Source organism: Lissotriton helveticus, chromosome 5_1, assembly GCF_964261635.1.
Source record: "Lissotriton helveticus chromosome 5_1, aLisHel1.1, whole genome shotgun sequence".
Taxonomy (NCBI): Eukaryota; Metazoa; Chordata; class Amphibia; order Caudata; family Salamandridae; genus Lissotriton; species Lissotriton helveticus.
Genome location: NC_136065.1, coordinates 1,697,310,564 through 1,697,333,953, shown reverse-complemented (window position 1 = coordinate 1,697,333,953; position 23,390 = coordinate 1,697,310,564). Strand labels below are relative to the sequence as shown.

Below are 23,390 nucleotides of genomic sequence, written 5' to 3'. Positions count from 1 at the left end.
CAAAACCCTGTGACAGTAGCAGAAAGAATGCTCCACACTCTTGATGTCAAAAGAGCGTTAATGTACTACATTGATAGAACCAAAGATTTTAGAAAAACACAACAGCTTTTTGTTGCCTTCTCGGCCCAGCACAAAGGCAACCCCATTTCAAAAGCAGGGATAGCCAGGTGGATCGTTAAGTGTATTCAGATTTGCTATCACAAGGCTAAGCGCACTTTAACGATCCCCCCCAGAGCCCACTCCACTCGCAAGTTGGGGGCCTCCATGGCATTCCTTGGTAATATCCCTTTGGAAGATATTTGTAGAGCAGCCACATGGTCTACACCACACACATTTACTAAACACTACAGTGTAGATGTGCACTCCAAGCAGCTGTAGGGCAGGCTGTTCTTAAAACACTTTTTCAGACTTCTGCAGCTGGCACGGGCAGCCGCCGTTAATGGAGGGACTGCTATGTATTCTATGCTATAGATATGAATTCAGCAGCCCACATGCCTCGAACTGAATATGCTACTTACCAGTATGCATCTGTTTTTGGCATGTAGGGCTGCTGACATTCATATCGCCCGCCCTCCTCCCCGGCGCCCATAGCGGCTGCAGACTTTCTTGTATTTACTCTTAAGCATGGCCATCGCTTACACTATTACACTCCATCTTTGCCACAATGGCTAAAAACAATCTGAGGATGGAGTCGATGCCCATGCACACTGTAGTCCAGGGGAGGAGCCACCTATCTCGTGATACTTCGAAGACTCTTCCAGGACAACAATGTGCAATCATCCGGACCCAACACTAGGCGGCGATCTATGCTATAGATATGAATGTCAGCAGCCCTACATGCCAAGAACAGATGCATACTGGTAAGTAGCATATTCATTCCGTGACATCTGGGGAGCCCGTGGATAGTCAACCCTGGCTCTCTAGGTCAGATAGGGCACTATGGGCTAGATGTAGGTAATTCTAATTTACCGACTCATAAATACCGAATTTTACCGATTCGGTATTTATGAATCGGTAAATTAGACGGAGGAAGATGTAGGTAATTTTAAATTTTAAATTACTGAATCGGTAACATTCGGTATTTACCGAATCGGTAAATACCGATTCGGTATTGCCCATTGATTCCTATGGGCCTTGAAGCCCATAGGAATCAATGGGCAATACCGATTCGGTATTTACCGATTCGGTAAATACCGAATCCTGCAAGGGTGCAGGGGGTGTCACTTTGACACCCTCTAGCACCCCAAGTTAAGGCTTGTGTGACATTTGGCACACATACATGCCCTGAGGGCATGTCTGTGTGTCACATTGCACAGGTGTGCATGCACAGATGTGCATGCAAACCTGAATTCGGTATTTTACCACCCAATAGGATTGGGTGGTAAAATACCGACTCTTAAGGGTCTGTGGCACTCTTAGGAGTGTCTCCCACATATGGATTTACCAAATCGGTAAATATACCGATTCGGTATTTTACCGATTCTGTAAATTTACCGATTCGGTAAATTTACAGAATCGGTAAAATATAGGCCCCCTACATCGGAAACCCCGAATACCGGTCGGTAACGTCCGAATTCGGCCGTTACCGACCGGTATTACGGCTCCTACATCTGGCCCTAAATCTGTTAAATAATGGGTAGATTGTTGTTGCTGGATTGGATGGTCTCTGTGGGGGTCTATAAAAATATCCCAGAGATTGAGGGGTCACAGCGGTTGAAGGGCTGAAGTAGGTGTTATTACTGTTTAGAAGATATGTTACGGTTGAGGGATACCTGAAATTCATGACAATACAATCTCCATTGATGTTCTTAGGCGAGGGACCAACCCATCCTACCCGTCGTACTGTCAAGATTTCACTAGAAATCTGCATCCCAACGCCTTTATACCTAGATAGCCAATCAACACACTTATTTTTAACTGAACCCAAGACTCTCTTTGATCCTCTTTCAAGAGGGGGACTCCTGCTAGGAATAAAACATACGGGCAGGCTTCAGGGGCAAATGGAGGACTGGCCCGGTTGTTTTTTGGGCCGGGTAACATTGGTTGTCCGGTTGTTGGAGACGACATTTTCTGGTTTCCCCGGTCTCACAGAATCAGACCCCGTTGGGGCTCCCGCCACCCCACCAGTGCAACAGGGCTGCCTATCTGGTACCTGCGACACGGTCTGGGGTGATTTATTCGCAGTCGAACCTTGTGATGGCTGAAGCTGGTTTCTACCTGTATTGCTATCCCTGGTTACACTCTTAGTGTCCAATGTACCACAGGTGGGCCTTTCCCCCATAATGCCCCTATTAACAGCCTCCATATCTTTCAGGAATTGGTCTTCCCTTAACTGGTCAATACTAATAGTACCTTTCCTTTTTACATCCTCCTTTTTCACCAGGCTTTCTAATCTATCCAGTCTTTTAAAAATCATATTAAACTGTTTATCCATTTGACTTTTCATTTGTTTAAAAATTGAACCTACTATAGTTTCAATGAAGTTCCCATTTAATTTGTCCTGTTGAGCATTTCCCGTGGTTGTCTCAGTCTGTGTGCAGGCAGAGTTTTGCTCACAACTTGTGGAGGCAGTGACGGTATTGATGTCAACTGAGGGTGCAATCTCTGTCTCAAGTCCCCTACTGGATGTGGTTTTCCCACGAGACCACATGCTCTGTGGGGTAGGTTGCCCTTTGTTGCGAGGTGGTTGTTTCCTCTTGTTCGGTGTTGGTTTAGTGGGACCTCTCTTCCTTTTCTCTCCAACTGACTTATCACTAGGAGCCGAGGGGGGAATAACAGTAAGGTCCGTGAAATCTTGCTGTGAGTCAGTGATGGTAATAGTGTTACTGTCCACTGATAAAACATGGGGTGAAATTGCCGGCAAGACAGTTCTAATGATTGTAACCACTGGGGAAAGTGGCAAAGTATCAGTCGTACAAGCTGGCTGAGACTCTGGGGGTTCTGAGTGTGAACTTGACAGTCCCATAGACATTCTTCTTTCGGTGTTAGCTATCTCAGTGGTGACTAGGTTAAAGGCATTTTCCAGCATACTTTCAATTGAGGCAGGTATGACAGAGGGAGCCTTCGTAGACTGGATTGTGGAGATATTATTCAGTTTTCCCATGGTAAATAATAATAGGCTCACCTTTGTAGCAGCTTAGAGGGGTGGCCCGCCCGCCCACTGTCGACCCCTGATGGCCACAGACGGCCCGCCCTTTGCCCGGGCTTAGCCCGCCCGCGCGCGTCCCGCGATGCGGGAGGCGTTCCGGTGTTTTCTAGCACCTCCGGGCGCTGCGATGACATTGCAGTTGCGCCCTAACCTCCGGGGCACCTGGGAATTGTAGTGCCGCCGTGCAAGCACCGTGATGGCGGAAGTCGTTCCCCTCACGGCTGGAGATGCGGCTGGCTTGAGGCACCCTGGTCGCTGGAGCCGTTTCCCTCACGGCGTGGATAGCAGCAAGGTAGGCGCTGCCTGAATGACCCCCACGCTGCTCCCGGCGCTCTGGTGTTTTCTAGCGCCTCCGGGCGCTGCGATGACGTTGCAGGTGCGCCCTAACCTCCGGGGCACCTGGGAATTGTAGTGCCGCCGTGCAAGCACCGTGATGGCGGAAGCCGTTCCCCTAACAGCTGGAGATGCGGCTGGCTTGAGGCACCCTGGTCGCTGGAGCCGTTTCCCTCACGGCGTGGATAGCAGCAAGGTAGGCGCTGCCTGAATGACCCCCACGCTGCTCCGGCTTATAATTTTCCACCTCTTTCTGTGAGTTCTCAGGTGGCAGTGGAGTTAAGAGACACATGAACAGTGTTGATCCTCCTTGGTCCTGCATGGGTGATGGCACCCTGTTTCTTTAAACTCGTTAAGATGTCAGTGTATTTATACATGAAGAGCACATTGTCAAAAAGCTTGTTGACCAGCATAATTGTCCGCTTTATCAATCGCAATTCAGGATTTCACTGCGTATCATGTGAGATCATGAAGTATAGAAATGTAATCCATATTTGTATTGATATTAGTAGGCCTTACTTTAAATGAAAATGATGAGTACATCTTTGTTATTCAAGGACAAACATTTACCTAGAATTGCAATTTTACAAGTCTGTCTTTCTTTATTTAGGGTAATCGGGTCTTAGTCCTATTCTCCCAGAGTATTTTAAGGTCTCGCCTGAAACAGCACATATGCTGCTGCTTGCCGTGATCTTTTGTTAACAAAAAACCCAAAAACCTAACAAGTGGTTGGAGCCTACCATTACTTATCACTGGTTTACTTCATCATCACTCTTATTTTGTCTCTTCTCATTGGCCATGATGTCTGGTCATTGCAAACAGTTTCAAATTTTTTTTTTATTTTTTTTTTGCAATCGTCATCAATATAAAGAAAAAACAGCTACATCCGCAGTGTAATATAAGCACATACAAAAGATATCACAAAGATATCTACAACAACATTCTGTCAATTCTGAAAACATGCCCAATTAATGCAATGGACTCCACCAGCGTGATAGCAAACAATTAAAGGAAAAAGCAAATGTAGATCAAAACAAAGAAAATGGAAAAGAAACCCCAATGCAGACAAAAATAAATAAATAATGGAAAAAAATAAAGAAAAAAGACATCCTCAATCACAATACAGTGTCATTGATAAAGCACAATCACAGTGCGAGTCAACTGTCCAAGTGCTCCTGCATCAACCGCGTTGCCCCCATTATTGGACCCCTCAGCCACAAACACCCTGCGCCTCCCGCCGTGCTCAGGCTTCAACCAATGCCCTGCTCAGAATGTGCAAGCAAATACACCCGCAGAGGCTCCCAGATGTCCCTCTGCCTTGACGGTAGGGACAGCTCTTCCGCATAGACGTTGAGGCGATCACGACAATACACCAAATCGGCAAGCCAAGCCTTTAGAACAGGTCGTTTACCTCTCCCCCACGTGATCGCCACCCTCCTAGCAGCCATAAGCAGCGCCAGTCGCACAAACATGCCAGTTGCCCCCTAACATGTGGCACACAACAGAGAAGACACACCAGCGGCGTACAGGGAAGGTCCGCGGTGACCATCTCACGCAAACAACGCACCACAGCGTCCCAGAATGCAGCCACCGTCCGGCAATTCCACGCTAAATGCAGAAAGTCTGCATCATCCTGTCCGCACCTGTCACAACTCGCCGTCTCACGCAAACCATAGCTATGCAATCGTGCCGGGGTGTAATACACCCGATGTATATACTTGAAATGAATAATCTTAAGATTGCCATTCATACAGAGTTTCCCAGTCAGTCCGCATGTATGTTTCCAATTATCCTCAGAAATATCGACAGACAGACCTGTATTCCACTTGGCCCAGCTCTTATCCACGGCCGACACCGTTTCGTCTTTGATAAGTTTATACAATTTAGATATCAGTCTCTCATTATTAGGTATGGTGAGAACAGATTGTAAAGATATCAGTGCAGGAGGCTCGAAGGAAAGGTGATATAATGCTCCCGGGCTGCACGCCGCAACCAATGAATCGCGAATCGGAATAGAAGCGATTGATTCACAATATGGCTCAAGTCTCCCTGCTCAATAAAAGTGCCGTTGGGGTATACATCCCGCATATGTGAAATACCTGCCTCCCTCAACACCCTCATAGACGGGGCCTCATGTGTGACCGACAGATGCGCATGATACTCTAGGCGCAAGTCCGGCGCATACAGTGGCAACTTCTGCGCCAACTTCCCTACCCGTTGCCAGGCCGAGACCGTGGCATCAACCGCATTAATCTCCGATTTCGGGGTGCCGCGCGATCAATGAGTGACCACACTATGCAAAGGGACTGGAGCTGCATCTCCCTCCTCCACCGCAACGTGCGGCGTGAAAGCATGTGGCATACACCAATAATACAGATATTGAGCCTGCGCGTTTAGGTAATATGCATAGAAGTCTGGTGCCACGAAACTGCCCTGCTCATACCCCCTGGTGAAAATCGACCACTGCACTCTCGCCGCCTTACCCCCCCCACACCAGCCGAAGCAGATGGCCTCGAAGGGTCCTAAAGAAGGACAGGTTAAGCACTATGGGCACGTTCACGAACAGATAAAGAAACCTGGGTAGCACCACCATTTTAATAAGAGCGATACGATCTGACAGCGACAGCGGCAGCAACAGCCAAGTTTCAACCACGCTTTCCAATTTCGAACATGCTCTGCCATAATTCTCCCGAATCACAACTGCTGTGTCGCGGTGCACCCACACTCCTAGATATTTAACGGGGTCTACTGACCACACCAGTGGGAACTCAATATCAGGCCGTGTGGTCCCAGTCGTCAGCGGAATTACGAACGACTTCTCCCAGTTTATATGCAAACTGGAAATGCGTCCAAACCTCACATACTCCTGCAGCAACTGCGCCAGATACCGAGACGGTTCACGCACAAACAGTACCATGTCATCCGCGTATAATGAAATAGAAACCGGACGATAATTAAAATTTAATGCGGCGGTCACCCTATGGCGCTGCCGGATAGTGCAGGCCAGCAGTTCCAAAATGATCGCGAACAGCATGGGCGAAAGGGGGCAGCCCTGTCGAGTTCCCCGCTCAATACACAACGAGTCAGATGTCAACCCACCCACTCGCACCCTTGCCGACGGCGCCGTGTAGAGCACTGTTATCCACTGGAGAAACAGTGGGGGGAAACCCCATACATCGCAAGACCCTATGCATATACTGCCATTCTACAGAATCGAACGCTTTGACAGCATCCAATAACACTGCCGCAGCCTCCAAATTGGGCTCCAGCAAATGGAACATGGAGAAAAGCGTGCGTAGGTTATGCGAGGTGGACCGCTCGGGCACAAAACCCGAATGATCCGGCAGAATCAATCCTTGCATCAGGGGCTGCAGCTTAGTGGTTATAATCTTCGCTAAGATCTTGGCGTCGAAATTAATCAATGACAACGGGTGGTATGAATCACATCGCTCCGGGGGCTTATCTTTCTTAAGCAATGTGACAATGAGTGCCTCTCTCATTGATGGGGGAAGCATCCCGGCATCGTATGCTTCCGCATAGACTTCCAGCAAATGCGGCGCAAGGAGCTCTGCATATTTCTTATAAAATTCTACCGGAAGCCCGTCGGGCCCGGCGCCTTACCATTAGACAACGCCGCAATTGCCAATTTAATGTCCTGCTCATCAATGGGAAGACATAGATACTTACGCTGCACATCCGATAACCAAGCGCGCGCGATGTCATCTAAATACCCATCAAATTCCTCAGTCGGCAGCGAACCCCGCGTGCTATACAAATCCGCATAAAATGTACAAAATTGTTCCGTTATAGCCTCCGGAGTGTAATGCTCAGCTCCTGCGTCATCCACTATCCTATCCACCCGCTGCTGTTCAAGTCTCGCCTTAATCTTGAATGCCAGCGTCCGACCTGGCCTGCCCGCTTCCCCGTACCATCGAGCTGCGTGTCTGCGAGATATATACTTAATCTCTGCCTCCGCCTGCGAATCATATTCCGCTATCAGTTCCTGTATCCTGGCCAGTTTAGGTAATTCAGGGCGGCTAGCATAATCCCGCTCTAGGTCGCGCAGCTCAGATTCAATTCTCTGCAGTTGCGTTCTTATATCTCGAAGTATGCCTGCCGCTGTCCCAATACATACCCACCTAATGGTGACCTTGAAGGCCTCCCACAGCGTTGCAGCCTGATCAACCGTGCCCTTATTTAACGCGAAGTATTGCTCGATAGCATCATCTATGGTCTTTTCGTACACAGGATCTAGAAGCGCCTCAGCACGTAACCTCCACGTAAAAGGACGACGTACTCCAGTTGGATTTCTCAAGAGCAGTCGCACCGGGTTATGATCCGACGGTGTACGAGCAAGGGGCGCCACTTCAACAACTACTCCATGAGCTCATCACCAATAATAATAATAATAATAATAGGGAAGTTTGTAGAGCGCCTGGTTACGCACACCGGCGTGTCCCCGCGCTGTGATGAGTGAAAATAACAAGCCCCCCAGAAGTGCTCAAATGTGCCTTAGATTACTGCGTAAATAAATGCGTCTTGAGCTTTCCCCTGAACCTTGCCTCAGAAGGTTCCATGCGCAGATCCAGCGGAAGTTTGTTCCAGCCCTTTGCTGCAAGGAACCGGAAAGACCTGCCCCCCCCATGTGGGTTTTTTTAATTTTCGGGATCTTTAGCAGGCCTGTGCCTGTAGACCTAAGTGGCCGACCAGGTCTGTATTGTGTAATCAAACTCTGTAAAGGCCCAGGTGCTTTGCAATTTTCCCAGAATACGGTGGCACATGCACAGGGCCTTAAACTCAATCCTACTCCTGACCGGAAGCCAGTGTGGTGCCTGCAGCGCGGCCTTCGAGGCAGATCTTATCGGGAGCCTCAGAACCAACCGGGCTGCGGCATTCTGTAGCACCTGCAGACGATCTAAACTCCTGACTGTAGCTCCCAGGTACAGGAGGTTGCCATAGTCCATTCTCGAGGTGACCAAGGCATGCACCAGCGTCCGTCTAGCCTCCATCGGAAGAAGGTCCAGCACCTTCCGCAGAGCTTTCAGGACCCCGAAGCAGACCCCCACCACCCGACTAATCTGTGGCGCAAAAGTAAGGTCCGAATCAAACCATACGCCCAGATTTTTAGCTTGTTAGCAAGGCACGGGTGCTGGTCCCAAACAGGCAGGCCACCACGCAGATGACCACACAGACGGACACCCCCCCCACCACGAGCTCCTCTGTCTTGCTTCCATTCAACCTCAGGCAGTTAGTAGACATCCAGGAGGCCAGCTCCTGCATGCACGCTCTAAAGTTGGATGCAGCAAGACCAGGCGAACGCGACCGGGAGATGGCCAGCTGCGTGTCATCGGCATATGACATAATACGCATGCCGTAGCCCTCAACAATATCAGCTACAGGGGAGACATAAAGATTAAATAGAGTCGGACTCAAGGCCGAGCCCTGTGGCACGCCTTGGTCCAGGTTGATTATCCTGGTAAAGTGCTCACCCTGCCTAACCTGGAATCCCCGATTGGTCAGGAAAGACTGAATCCATTTCAACACTGCCCCCATGATCCCACCGTTATTCAGACACTGTAGCAAGGTGTAATGTGCTACAGTGTCGAAAGCCGCACTCAGGTCAATGAGGATAAGGGCCATGGTCTGACCCTCATCCGCCCCTTGTCTGATGGTCTCAGCGGCCATTAGGAGTGCTGACTCTGTTGAGTGGCGGGGTCTAAAACAAATCAGCCAATAGTCAAGCCTTGATCAACTCCCATGCATAGGGGTAGCATGCGTACCCTCCTGTCGATTCGGATTCCGCATCCTCCACACATCACACAGCCCAAACTCTTCCATAGCCCGCAGCACACTCGCAGCGACTCTGGGGGTGCGATGCGTCTCTGGGTTCGATTTATCCAACTTTGCATCCAAGTACGTATTCAGATCTCCCACCCAAATAACAGGCGCAGCTGGCCATCCCCTCAATCGTTCACAGATACGAGCCACACACGCTGGATCGTCCACAATTGGACCATACATATTTATAATGGTGACTAATGTACCACGCAACTTCCCGCATACTATAGCACACCGCCCCTCATCATCTGTATACGTGTGCAACATTTGAAAATCCACCCCCTTTTTGATCAAGATCAACACACCTCTCGCATAGGAGGAATACGAGGCCGCAAGGCGTAAGCCCGCCCACCTGTCCAGCGCCCCGCACACCTGCTTGGGGAGCCAGATGTGTCTCCTGCAACAGTGCCACCTGCACCCCATGTCTGTTCAGATATGCCAACACCTGCCGCCCCTTTTTGGGGGAGTTGAGGCCGCGAACATTCCAAGTTAACATTGCACATTTATCTTCCATTAAACATACGTTGTTCTTTAGAATAGCAATTCGTGACACAGATCCCTCTGGGAGAATTCGCAAACAATTGCAGAACAGCACTAGCGCTGTATACAGCAAGTATCTCATCTCGCACTTGTGATTGACCTCAATATACAGAAGACTTAAAACATACAAAAATTGCAAAAACCCCGCCGCCCCGCACCCACCACCCACTCCAACCTCCCAATCAGGTCGAGACCAGCCCAACAACCATGCGGGTGATACCCTCTAGGGGAAGAAGCACAGCAGCGTGTACACGCACCGAAGTGCGGCGCCGGAACTATTTCCATCTTACAACTGCTGAGTCTCAGTCAGATAGCCACTGGAGGATCATTACACAGCCCCATCCGGGACCCCCTGGAGAGCGACAATTACAACGAGAGCCCCCGCCCACCCCGACACAGCGAACCACCTGGAACAACAGTGCTCTGCCCAGATCGAAAAAAGGCACATCCATACAATAAGGGGACAGTAACCAACTAGAATAATATATTGTCTATCAATCTGCTTCATCCAATCCGGACACCGTCTGCTCGTCATCTGTCCGTTGCCTCCGTGGCTTTGCCTTGCAGATATGTTTCGTTAACTTCAATGCAGATTTTGCGTCCGTGAAGAAATGAGACTGCTCCTCATGAGTAATTTTCAGCTTCGCTGGGTAGAGCATAGCGTGGGGCACCGCTGCCTCCCTCAGCAGCTTTTTCACTGGGACAAACTCCCGACGTGCAGACTGAACTGCCGGGGTATAATCAGGGAAGAAGGATAGTGTATCACTCTTGTACACCACCGGTTCCTTTGCCCTCGCCTCTCGTGAGGATAGAGTCTCTGTCAGCATAATTGAGTAGTTGGGCGATGATCGGTCGTGGCGGCGCACCCGGCTTAGGTCTGGGCCCTAATGACCTATGAGACCTCTCCACAATCATCACACTGGACAGAGCAGTCCCGAAAAGTTTGCGTAGCATGCAATCAATAAACGGTTCCATCTTGGATATAGGCGTAGTCTCCGATAGGCCAAGAATTCTCACATTATTGCGCCTGGAGCGCGCCTCTAAATCCTCATTTTTTGCGCTGATCACCTCCAGGATCTTTTCCATTTGGAGGAGGTGCGTGCGGGTCTCGGCCTGCGTATCATGACCACCGGACACCCGGTTCTCCAGCACATCCAACCGGTTCTCATGCTTTTCTACCTTTTTCTTTTACTACGTCAAGGCCGGTCGCCAAGGCATCTATCTTGCTGTCTATGGACTTCATCCCGCACGCAGCTCAAGGAGTATCGTGCGGTTAACATCTTCGGCATCATCAGGCGTAGACCTCTGGCATCGCTCTGTTCGCTTGAGCCTTCCATTGCCCATTTTGGCCGTTTGTTTTCTAAGGCCAGTTTGGCTTGCCTGGGCTCGGATTTGCCCATGACGCCACACAGCCTGACCCAGCAGCCCGATAATCCCTGATAGCCGGTGAATAGCAAGCAGCATAAAAGTCCCGCCCTGAGATCCTCACAGACTCCCGCTGCGCCTTCACACTTTAGCCAGGTGTCCTCACCCCACCATGCTACTGGGGCCGCCGGGAGGACCAGTGACACTAGCCACGTGCCTGCGCGGCACAGTCCAAGAAGATGCCGCTTTTCGCCGTCAGTCCGCCGCTATTAACACCTGCAGCAGACGCATGCGGCCCCACACAGGCCCTCCACCGCCCACGGTCCCCAGCCCAAACCGGCCTAGGAACGTAGCAATGCAGCCAACAGGTAGCGCCCCACCGGTCCCGCAATCAGCACAGTACCCAGCTAGGCACCGCGAGCGGCGCTGCCTCGACCACAGCCCCCAGAAGCCCTGCCGCACAAGACCCGCAAGGCGCCGCCGATCACAGGCAGCACGCCTCGCCAGCCCCACGCCGCCCGGCCCAGCGAGCGCAGCCGCACCAGCGCCCCACTCACCAGCACCTCCCTCGTGGCAGACCGCTCTGCGTCCTCCACTCCACAGTTGCAGGGACTCAGTAGAAAGCAGCCGTATCTTCGCCTCCCGCCGTCCGCATCAGCAGGTTGCCAACTCCAGCGCAAGCATCACAGGCTGGGGACCGCCAGGGATCCGCATACAGTCTCCAGTCGGGCACGGTCCGTCCCGCCGATCGACACTCCACGGCTCCCCAAACTGCAGCAAAATCACCATTAGCCAGATTCAAGCTGCAGAAACGCGCTCTGTATCCCAGCGCCGGCCACACAAATTTGCCACACTGTACAGACAGGCCTCCAGGACGCGCTTACAACTCTGAGCGCAGCGCCGCCATTTTGTCAGTCACCCCGCAGACCACAGTTCACGAAAGTTCAGGGTGATAGCGCGGGGCTTATACGTGCTGCACCGCCTCAAAATGCGCCGCCGCTCTCGCAAGATCCCCAGCCGCGCCTATATTCGGTGCTCAGCAGGGTTAAGGATGGTATTTGCCTGGTAGAAGATTCCGGTGCGCAGAGCTCCCTCACAAGGCAGCCATTCCGCTACGCGCCGTAGCCACGCCCCCCTGCATCCAGTTTCACTTTGCCTTTGTGTGCTTGGCCCTTTGATGGAGCATAGACCAAGTAGTGATTGAGTTCCTTATTGGTGTTCTTCCACTGGTCACGCTGGCACTGAGGTACCTTTTTTATTTCTCTCTCCTGCCGCATTGCTTGTTGCCCCGTCACTTGTTTAGCATATAAAGTGAATGAAAACTGATTATGTTTTCAGGGAAGAAACGCAAAAAGCTCTGGGTTCATTAAATAAACTGCATTGCCAAATGGACTGACATGCACCATGCGATCTACTGTGATTCGGCTCATTTGTGATGTTTGCCCCCTCTTTTTTTCTTTATTCTTTCTTACTGTCTTTTTTGTGTTTGTCGTGTTTATATGTGTTCTAAAAACTTCAAAAAATTTAAATGTTATTAGTTTGTGGTCTGACCCTTTGACCAGAGTACTTGCATGCTGTTAACAAGATTTTTACCAAAGAGTAAATGTTCTGAGCTTGTGGACGTGATTCTCTCATCCAGAGAACTTGATTATGCACACTAATAGATATGGGTGAAAGTTAAGCAGAACATTAGTGAAGGACTTATCGTAACCTAGATGCCTGTATTATAATATTATTTTTATGCTAGCATCAACATTAACTGATAGAGCATGTTTTAACACCTATTTTACGGGGCACTTTTTATTGTTGGGTTTTGAATTACAGAGGCACGTATACCACCTCCTTTGCCATTTGTACAATCTGTTCAGAAATATCAGTTAATAGATTGTTTATTATGTAGTTGGAATATATTTAACCATATGTACAATCTGTTCAGAAATATCAGTTAATAGATTGTTTATTATGTAGTTGGAATATATTTAAATGACCCTATGATCAAATTTGACTGTGATGAAATGTTGACCCTTGTGTCTGTGTAGGTGGTACCTCAGAAGACAGTTGAGATTTATGGCCAATTGTGTTATTGTTGGCCATTTTCAAAATGCCTAGTATCATTTGTTGTTTCTTTAGTTCAGGCTGCTGGGAGTGAGGCCAGTTTAACTGCCAGCATTCCTGTATAGTCTGCTTGATACAGATATGGCCTGTGTTATGGGCACCATCTGAGGAGCACCAAGAAAATAATTTCGAAGCAGTGACTGTTTTATTAGTTAAGAGGGTCTTTTGGCAATTTGAGGAGTTAATCCTGTATCTGGTTCTTAAACTGTGGGTGGTATCATGTAAAAGGTGGTAAATTAAAGGTCCAGTGCTCCACAGATACCATGGCTGGATTAACAGGGCCAAGCAAGTTTCCTATTAGCACCACCTATTAGTACCACACATCATTGTTTGTACCTGTCACTCATGAATGATGCCACACCATCATTGCACTCTCTGGGAGCTGTGAACAAGCGTTTTCTGTTTCCTAACTTTCAATGGGCACCATTATGTGGTATTAGAAAGTCAAGTTGCCATGAAGAATACATGATTCTATGAAACAAACCTTTTGCAAAACTGAGCCATGAGCTCTTCAAGTTAAAGAGCAAATGATATGCAACGTGCAAACCTTATATTAGATCTAGCATTAACTTTGTATTTTATTTATTTATTTAAGAGTTTTATATAGCGCTAGCTAGACCTGAGGGTATCAGAGCGCTTTACAGCCTTAACACACGTAAGATAAATTAACACCGGAACCCTCCTGCACATTTCAATACCAAACATAATGGTGAGCTTTGCACCCACTGGTTTAGCTGCAGTCCATCACATTACACTTCACTTAGGTGTCATATTTTACTACCCAGCCTAAACATGCATCCTGAATTTCCCTAGTTGTGTATAGTGCCTGCATGGGGGTATCAGTTGCATCCTGATCCCACAGTAGGACTATATCAACATAGGTTGAGGCACAAGAAATCCACTCCCTATCGGAAGGGTGTTCAGTTATTCACGAGTAACCCTTTAAAGTCTTACAAAGCATATCTGTTGCACTCTAAACATCCTAGAGTTTCACAGACACTTCCACAATAAACCTCAGTCTTCATAGCTTCAAATGTCTATATTGGAATAACTGTATTTTTGTATTTTCATCTAAAATCTTTTAATAAAAAATTGCTAAACAAAAGAAATAGGTTTTGCAACCTATCCCAGTGACTCTGAACCCTACAGACATCCACTACGACAAATGGCAGTCATTTTTGTTTGTGCGTAATCAAAAGAGAGAGGGAGGACCAGATAGCTAGTCCTTGTCCCCGGGGTTATATATGATTTAATCAAAAAGAGACTAGCTCACGATTTATAGTAATTACAACAATTAAAAAGACTCCGCTGCTCCGCTGTAGTCAGGCGTCGAAGCACACCCGGGACACGCTAGGTGTCACTGGGTGGGCCCGATGATGAAGCATGGCACCAACTAGGTTGGTGGGTGAGGGCTTTATGAACACACCCACCAGGTGTTCCCACCCCATGACGAAACATACTTGAGTCTTTTTAATTGTTGTAATTACTATAAATCGTGAGCTAGTCTCTTTTTGATTAAATCAGTCATTTTTGTTTACCTCACTCTCATCCACTCTTTCTTCTCTTGCATATTCTTCCCACTCTCTCCTGATGGAATTACCTCTTTACATCGCTTCCTCAATTATTCCGTTCAGCTCAGTCACTTTTGTTTTGTTTTTCTTTATTCCATGATGCTATATGACTGAGCAGTCACACCTCTTATTGAGAGCTAAACAACTGGTCACTCTCTCTTCTCTCTCCTCCTTCTATATTACTGAGAAACATTCTTCACCTCTGTGTTTCACATTCTTCTTTTCCTTTTTCTCCATCTCCCACTCCTCTGATGGCTGCTACTAACTTGCTTATTTTCTTGCCTCCAAGTTTATTTCTGTGTCCTCTCTCTTCCTCTTACACTGTCTTCATTTCCCTTGTTCACTTGATTTTCATTCTCTTATGTGGGTTATGTTATTGATTTGGTTTCTGTCACTCTCCTAACCTCTTAGTTGCCTCTTCCTTCTCTGTACTTTCCTCCCCCTCTCTCTAACGACCCTACACCTGAGCAGTGTCACTCTCTGTCAATCACTTTCTCACTCACCTTATCGCATCTTCTCCATTCTCTATGTGCCTCTGCCTGATGGCTACTGAATAATCTCTTCCTTCTGCCCTTCCTTTTGACAGGGAGATGCCCGTTACCTCATCTCCAACTCCAAGGATCAAACTGTCAAGCTCTGGGACATTCGTCGTTTTTCAGGAAGAGAAGCACTTGAAGCCTCTCGGCGAGCTGTGACCCAGCAGAACTGGGATTACCGCTGGCAGCAGGTTCCAAAAAAAGGTGAGAGAGCACCTGGCATGCATCTGACTTTTCCTTCACAGCTCAGCCATCACAATATTCTATGCATTCCCCTTGTTTAATCCTCGACCATCCTCTTTCTTAGTCTGTTTTTTCCCCTTATCTCCTCATACCTAATTGTCCTCCATTGCTACCACTCTTTTCTTAAAGTCCCTCACCTTTTGCACTTCTCACTCTATTCTAATCTTACATGGCCAAGCCCACCTTTGCTCTTTCATCTATGCAATTTCCCTCCCCCTTTATTCTCCACTTCCCTTTTTCAAGTTCAATTATACTTCTTCCCATTTTTTAAACCCTGCTGCTATCTTGACCAGCCCTGAGGAAGCATCGCTTGGCAGGGGACACATCCCTCATGACATACAGAGGACATGGCGTCTTGCACACCCTCATCCGCTGCCGGTTCTCGCCTGCCTTCACTACAGCTCAACAATACATCTACTGCGGCTGTTCAACAGGCAAGGTTGTAGGTAAGATTTGCAGCTCTTGGAATGTTGCATATGCTTGACGTTGTACTGTAGTGTTTAATAAAATTATGATAGGGGATTCTGTTCAAACGTTCCCCCCCCAAGGCAATAGCCCAACTTTTGAACTACTGTTAGTTGACATGCGCTGTCTCTGGCAACTGTGTTTGTTTGGAGAGTCACCCAGCTGAGCTGGACCAACAAATTCAAAACAATCACTTCAGTTTATTGGAAAACCTAGAGCCTATAACACTTAGCTGCCACGGCCAACAGCACTGCCCATTTTGCTTGGTCTAGGGCACACATAGTCTGAGGTTTTACCAGACCCATGAAAGTAAAGAGGACGCGTACATGACTGAACTATTTCTTGAATAACAAGATGGAGATTTTGTATGTAGCTGGAGAAGTCACAGGACCTCTTATAGCCTAGAATGCCTGAAAGAACACTGATAGCAATAGTAAAGCTGATGGGTTTTCAAAATGTTGTGCTGTATTGACCTAAGCTAAGGCTTCTTGCTTCATGTGCAACCGTAGGAGGAGTTCTCCGAAGATAAACACATATTATTTATATTTCGGAGAATGTATGGAAGTAATAGTACAGGTGGGTCCTTTTGTGTTGCTTGTTTAATGCAAAAGGGGTAAGAAACTATGGGGCTGATTACGACTTTGGATATGTGGGAGCAGGGTGGCGCGCCACTGCTCCCTCCAAGCATATTGTTTCCCTAGACCACTACGCCACCACCGAGTAACGCGGTTGCTTAGCGGTTGCGGCAGTCCCAAAACAGTCCAACCACCATCCTTGTAATATGACAGTCAGACCACTGGTGCAGCGGTCCCCGACTGCCATCTCATCCACACCACGGGTTACGGACTGCCAAACTCGTAATCAGGTACTGAATACACTTCTGAGTGTTCTTATTTATATTTAATAGTCTACTCATGAACATCTTCTGTAATGGTGGCTGCTGTTAGAAAATTATCCTCTAATGGCAACTTCCTTTACTACAGACAAGAAGAAAGTAAATTGCCTGCATTGTGGAATAAGATAGCCACTAACTGCTGCATATTTCATGCCTGTTCTAAATAGATGTGATTGCAGAATGTGGCACAATATGCATTTGTTTTCTGTTCTAGACAAGAAGTACAGTTCATTATGTCTTAAGATCTTATGTCTGACAGTCAGTCAATCATTGGTAATTCAGGTTTCCAACAGCATCGAAGCAGCTGCAGTCCATGCAGGTACGAGTGGTGAGGAGGAGGGGCCAGGTGAGGGGGGCTTTCAACATACAATGAGGACGGAAAATTAAATAATTAATTTGCCCTCATCATCGTCCGTCGAAATCCCCCCCACCCGGCTCCACCACATTTACCTGCAAGGGACGCGGCTGCATGGAAGCACTCCTTTGGGAGACTGGATTAGTTAAAATCCAATAGCTATGCACAGGCATGCATTGTGGCTCTCCAGATGCGGACCACAACTTTTGGGCAAAGAGAGATGAAAATGGAAATGAAGATTCTGAAAACCATACAAGTGCTGTCTTAGAATAGATGTGTTTGAGGCATGTGTGATGTAGATACACATGCTTTGCATACTCCTGCCATCTAGTGTTGGGTCTGGATGTTTGCAAGTTGTTTTTCTTTCTTCGAAGAAGTCTTTCCGAGTCACGACGTAAGGTGACTCCTCCTTTTGGTGATAGTGCGCATGGGCATTGACTCTATTGTTAGATTGTTTTCTTTTCGTCATTGGGCTTGGACGTGTATTGCTGTGCCTGAAACCGTCCTCCGGGTTCCCCTTGATGCGCAATCCACTGTACCCTTGACGGTATTATCGTACGCGTTTCTCTATTTCTCTGCATATCGGTTTGATCGGGAAACTCTCCATCTTCGGTCGAAAACAATGTGGGCAGAACCGTGTCGGTCCAGGCTTCTGCCGATGGAACGGACTCTGTTTCAATTCTGTCCCCGGTGCCACTCAAAGTACCCTCGCACTGATCTACATAAAGTCTGCAACTTGTACCTCTCACCGGAGCACAAGGAAGAAGAATGTGATGCTTGTCAGTCGTTCCAATTGAAAAAGACTCTTCTGGATCATAGGGCTCGACAACGAGAAATGCTGTGCCAAAGCATCCAACATACTCCAGATATCTTCGGAGAAGAATCCGAACAGCAAGTAGCAACAGCTGCGGAAAAAGTGGGAGCCTTCTGTGTCCCAGAATAGGATTCCGAGCTGGAATTCTAACTTGGATGCAGTTAGTACTAAAGCACATTTTCCCCATAAATTCTCTTCCATAAGGCTTCGGCACCACCTCTGCCTCGGACCTTGGTCGGCACCGAGACGATGTTTCCGAGGCCCGCGCTCTGGCCCGGCACTGAAACAAATGGTCAAGCCTTCCGGCTCAGGATTGTCTCCGTATCCGAAACCTTCCGCTCCGAAACACAAGTCTGTTCCAGAGCAGAAACCTTCTGCTTTGAAGGACAAAAAGGACAAGTCTGGTTCTGCACCGAAACCTCCGGCGCCGAATCGAAAGAAATCTTCTAGAGCCCCAGGAACCAATCCTGGACGTTATGAAAGAAAGATTAGTCCTTAAACAGAAGAAGCTATACATTAATCCAGCTTCTATAGAAAACAGAAAATGTGGCTGACCAAGGTTCGGCACTTCAGTTTCAAAGTTGGCTTGTCAGTATAGGTTTGTGCACAAAGCATCTGGAGCTAGCCACCCGGAAGCTCCACTGTCGAAACAGATACCAAATCTTGAGATTAAGGATGGTGGACCAAAGTTAGAAGTCCAACATATATGTAGTTTTATAAAAAGTCCTTTATTATTTCAGTCTTTAAAAGACCTCAGCCAATGCGTTTCGTTCCTTGTGGAACTTCATCGGGGCTTGAAAATTTCTTGGGAGTACCATACAGCATCCAAGTCATAAGTCGCAACCTTCACGGTGTGGGTAAGTCGAATTCTTCGATGTTTAGATGAGAGGATATATATATATATATATATATATAGCACAAGTGTCAGCAAGTATCAGTAAAACAGGCGTCTCCAGGCTCACGGCAGTTAAGGACCACAATCCTGGACGTTATGAAAGAAAGATTAGACCTTAAACAGAAGAAGCTATACATTAATCCAGCTACTGGACACATTTAAGCCAAAAAGAAAGTCAATTCAGAGGACATTGGTTATAAGAGTTCTCTCAAAAAGGAGGGCGTGGCTACAAGTCCTAATCACATTACTTTGCCATCCCCTCCACCTTCAGTATCTTCACCATTACCTCAACAGTCAGGCTCAGATCCACTACGCATAACACGTCACAAGGGTCTCCTCTTACACAGCCTTATTTAGGGGATGATGATGACGACAATGGTCATTTATCAGCTGATCCATGGGACGACTATAATATTGATCCACCCATGGATAATGATTTAGATTTTTTACCCTGCAAAGCCATCACCTCCAGATGATAATGTAGCTTATCAAGAGTTAATTTCAAGGACAGCAGCTTTTCATGGAGTTAGATTACATAAAGAATCTTTGGATAAAGACTTTTTATTTGAGACACTAGGGTCTTCACATAGGACTAGTCAGAGTCTACTGATGTTAAAAGGAATGATGAGACATGCAGATGAGATATTAAAGGACCCTGTTCGTGCCCACATTTTAGCACCTACGGTTGACAAAAAATACAAACCCCAACCATCTGATCCTATTTTTATTAAAGGACTGCTACCCTTAGACTCACTAGTAGTCTCTAATGCTTGTAAGAGAGCAAACTCCCAGACCTCAGCAGATGCACCTCCCCAGGACAAAGAGTCTACATTGATCGATGCATCTGGTAAAAGGGTGGCCGCCCAAGCCACTAATCAATGGCGTATTGCCAATACACAGGGCCTACTAGCTAGGTATGACAGGGCACACTGAGACGAGATGGAAGGCCTACTTCAATACCTCCTAGAAGAGCACAAAAAGAAAGCACAAGAGTTGGTTCAAGAAGGCAAATTCCTATCTGATTCCTACATTAGATGTGTTTTAGATGCGGCTGACAATGCAGAGAGGGGAGTTACCACCAGCATTCTCCTACGTCGACATGCTTGGCTTAGAATTTCAGGTTTTAAACCTGAGGTCCAGCAGTCTATTTATTTTAAATACCCCTTTTGACTAGCAACATCTTTTTGGACCTCATGTAGCTGAGGCCTTAGAAAAGATGAAGAAAGACACAGACGTGGCGAAATCCTTGGGGACGCTTCAGTGCCCATCAAACAGAGGCTCCTTTCGCCGCTCATTTTATAGGGGACGGTCCAAAAGTACATCCTCATATAAGTCAAACACACAACCCTTTTTCTCTAGAGTCTTCTATAGAGGAGTATACAGAGGAGACAACGTCAAAGGCAGGGGTAAACGCACGCCAACGCATAACTACCCTTCCCCCAATAAACAGTGACATGCCTACACTTCCCCGATCGTTTAACCCCTGTTGGGGGAAGACTTCAACTATTTCTCCCCATTTGGCAAACTATAACATCAGACAAATGCCTGCTAGACATTATCCGACATGGTTATTATCTGGACCTCACCAGCAATCCTCCCAATATTCCACCTTACTCTCACAAATTCTTGTCAGAGCACCTGCAGCTCCTCAAACAAGAGCACAGGCTCTTTTAACAAAAAGAGCTATATAACCAGTTCTGTTACAGTACCAATGTTCAGAAGTTTACTCTCTGTACTTTCTAATCCCCAAAAAGGACATCTCCTTAAAACCAATTTTAGACTTAAAGACATTAAATCTGTACATACTGTCAGAACATTTCCACATGGTCACGCTTTAACAAGTGCATCCACTTCGACTGAAAGGCGATTTTATGTCCACACTGGACTTAAAAAGCTCATTCTGTCATATTCCGGTTCACCCAGCACATCGCAAATATCTGAGATTTGTGATAGGAAAGCACTATCCGTTCAAAGTACTCCTATTCAGAGTAACTACTGCTCCCAGAGTGTCACAAAATGTCTAACAGTAGTAGCAGCACATCTCAGAAGCCAACAGGTTCCTGTCTTCCAATACCTAGACGACTAGCTCATCAAAGCCAGCGTACACCAAAAGTGTTTATAACACTCAGACTAGATTAGACCTACTCCACCAATTGGGTTTCATGGTCAATGCGCAGAAGCCTCATCTTCAGCCTTCCCAAATGCAGTCCTATCTGGGAGCGTCTCTAAACACTTGCACAGCTCTAGCCTCTCACAATGCAGCCAGAATTGAAAATATTCGAACACTGCTAATGCATTGCAATAGTGCACACATGCATCCTCTACAAGAATGCTTAGCATGTCAGTGAAATCAGTTTTAGGGTCAATTAACAGATCTAGTGTTGTTAGACAGCCTCACCCATCGCTCTCTGCATTGGTGGAACACACAAAACTTATCAAAAGAGCGGCGCTTTATCGACTCTGTTCCACAGATCACGCTATTAGCAGACATATCTCTCACAGGTTGGGGTGCCCATCTTCACAATTTGACAATTCAAGGTCTATGGAACGACAAGTACAAGAGTTTTCACATCAACTATCTAGAACTTCTTGCTGTGTATCTAGAACTGAAAGCTTTTCAGTCTCACCTCATAGGGAATGTTGTCCTAGTCCTAGTCCACACAGACAATACGACAGCTATGTACTATGTACAAAAACAGGGAGGGACACACACTCTGCAACTGTCACATCTCTCTCACACCATTTGGCGTTGGGCAGTCTATCACAAAATTCATCCTCTGGCAGAACACCTCCCAGGAGTGAACAATCAGATTGCTGACCTGCTCAGCAGGAGGCAGCAACAAATACATACTTTCAAGTATGGGAATTCCCACAAATAGATCAGTTTGCCACAGTGGACAGCTCAAAAAACCCAAATGTCACCTCCATGTTCCCACACCCTCTATCCAAAGGCAATGCCCTATGGATGAATTGGTCAGGGATATTTGCCTATGCTTTTCCGCCTCTCCCTCTCCTTCCATTTCTGGTTCGGAGCAAGGCAAACATCCCTCACATTGATTCTAGTGGCTCCCTCTTGTGACTGTCAACCGTGGTTCACCACACTCTTGGAACTATCAGTAGTCCCACATCAAAAGCTGCATCTCAGTTCCAGCCTTCTCACTCAGAACCATGGAGAAGTCAGACACCCAAACCCCAAGGAGCTCAATCTAGTTATTTGGCTCCTGAAGTCATAAAGTTTGGATACTTCAACTTGACACTAGAGTGTGTGACTATTCTTAAAGAAGCAAGAAAGCCTACCACCAGAGCATGTTATGCAGCAAAATTAAAAAGATTTGTTGTATATTGTGACAACAACAATATTGATCCACTAACAACAGAAGGAATGTTAACCGTTGTATTTGAGCGCTCTGCATGTAAAGGTAAGAGTATACCTAATCGTAATTAGTCGGTGCTCAGGTAAAAGGAAGTCGGCTACCTCGGCTTCACAGATAAATCACTGAAGTGATTAAAGACTATTCAAATTCTACCGAGCACTCTGAGTCCATAAACGAAAGTCTCTCAATTCATCAAAGTTTTCAATTTATTACTCTTCATTGAAAATTCTTCTCTATAATCCAAATTGTTCTGACGCAGCCAACACGTGTTTCGTCTGGTCTGTGTCGACCTTGACTTCTTCAGGGCTGCAACCCAAAATAATAAAGATATACATATTCAAAAGGGGAAACCCCACATCTAAAGATCTAATACATCTTATAAAAATTTACAAATAATAACATGTCAAGAATTGTTATACTTTCTTACTATATAGTATATCATACTAGTATAAAAAGCAAAACACTAAGACCAAATTCACACTTAAAAACACTTCATAGTTCAAATAACATTTAAGTATATGACGTAAGTCTTTTTCAAATTAGTCACTCAATTTTTCTAACCCATTCTTATAATACTCTGTAAATTCATCTAGAGATGCGATCTAATCAAGCTATAATACACCCATATTATAGCACTGCATATGTTTAGAACTATTTAAAGACTCTGTCTATTAGTAATACTCAGGTTATATCTAATCTGGCTTACCCTTATGAAGAAACTCCTGTATTGTGTAGTGTTCTTAAGATTCAGTATTTTCATTCTAAAGAAAAGAAAGAAGGTAGGACGAGCTATATCAGTCCTTCTCTGTTGATAAGCTAATATGCCTCTAAATCAAAGGATGACGGATTAGCATTAATAAATTCTCACCTGAAACGCAAAAGTAATTCTTATCCTTATATTTC

At 46.7% G+C, this 23,390-nt stretch overlaps 1 protein-coding gene across 7 annotated transcripts in view; it reads left to right on the top strand.

Moving 5' to 3' along the window:
* The window catches only part of DCAF11 (DDB1 and CUL4 associated factor 11), a 717,991-nt gene that overhangs the window by 313,937 nt on the left and 380,664 nt on the right, over positions 1-23,390 (top strand). For all 7 annotated transcript variants that reach the window (XM_078644967.1, XM_078644970.1, XM_078644968.1 and 4 more), the window contains 2 exons: positions 15,497-15,650; positions 15,983-16,135. In XM_078644967.1, coding sequence (XP_078501093.1) covers positions 15,497-15,650; positions 15,983-16,135 — 307 coding nt within the window. The remainder of the gene's footprint in view (positions 1-15,496; positions 15,651-15,982; positions 16,136-23,390) is intronic.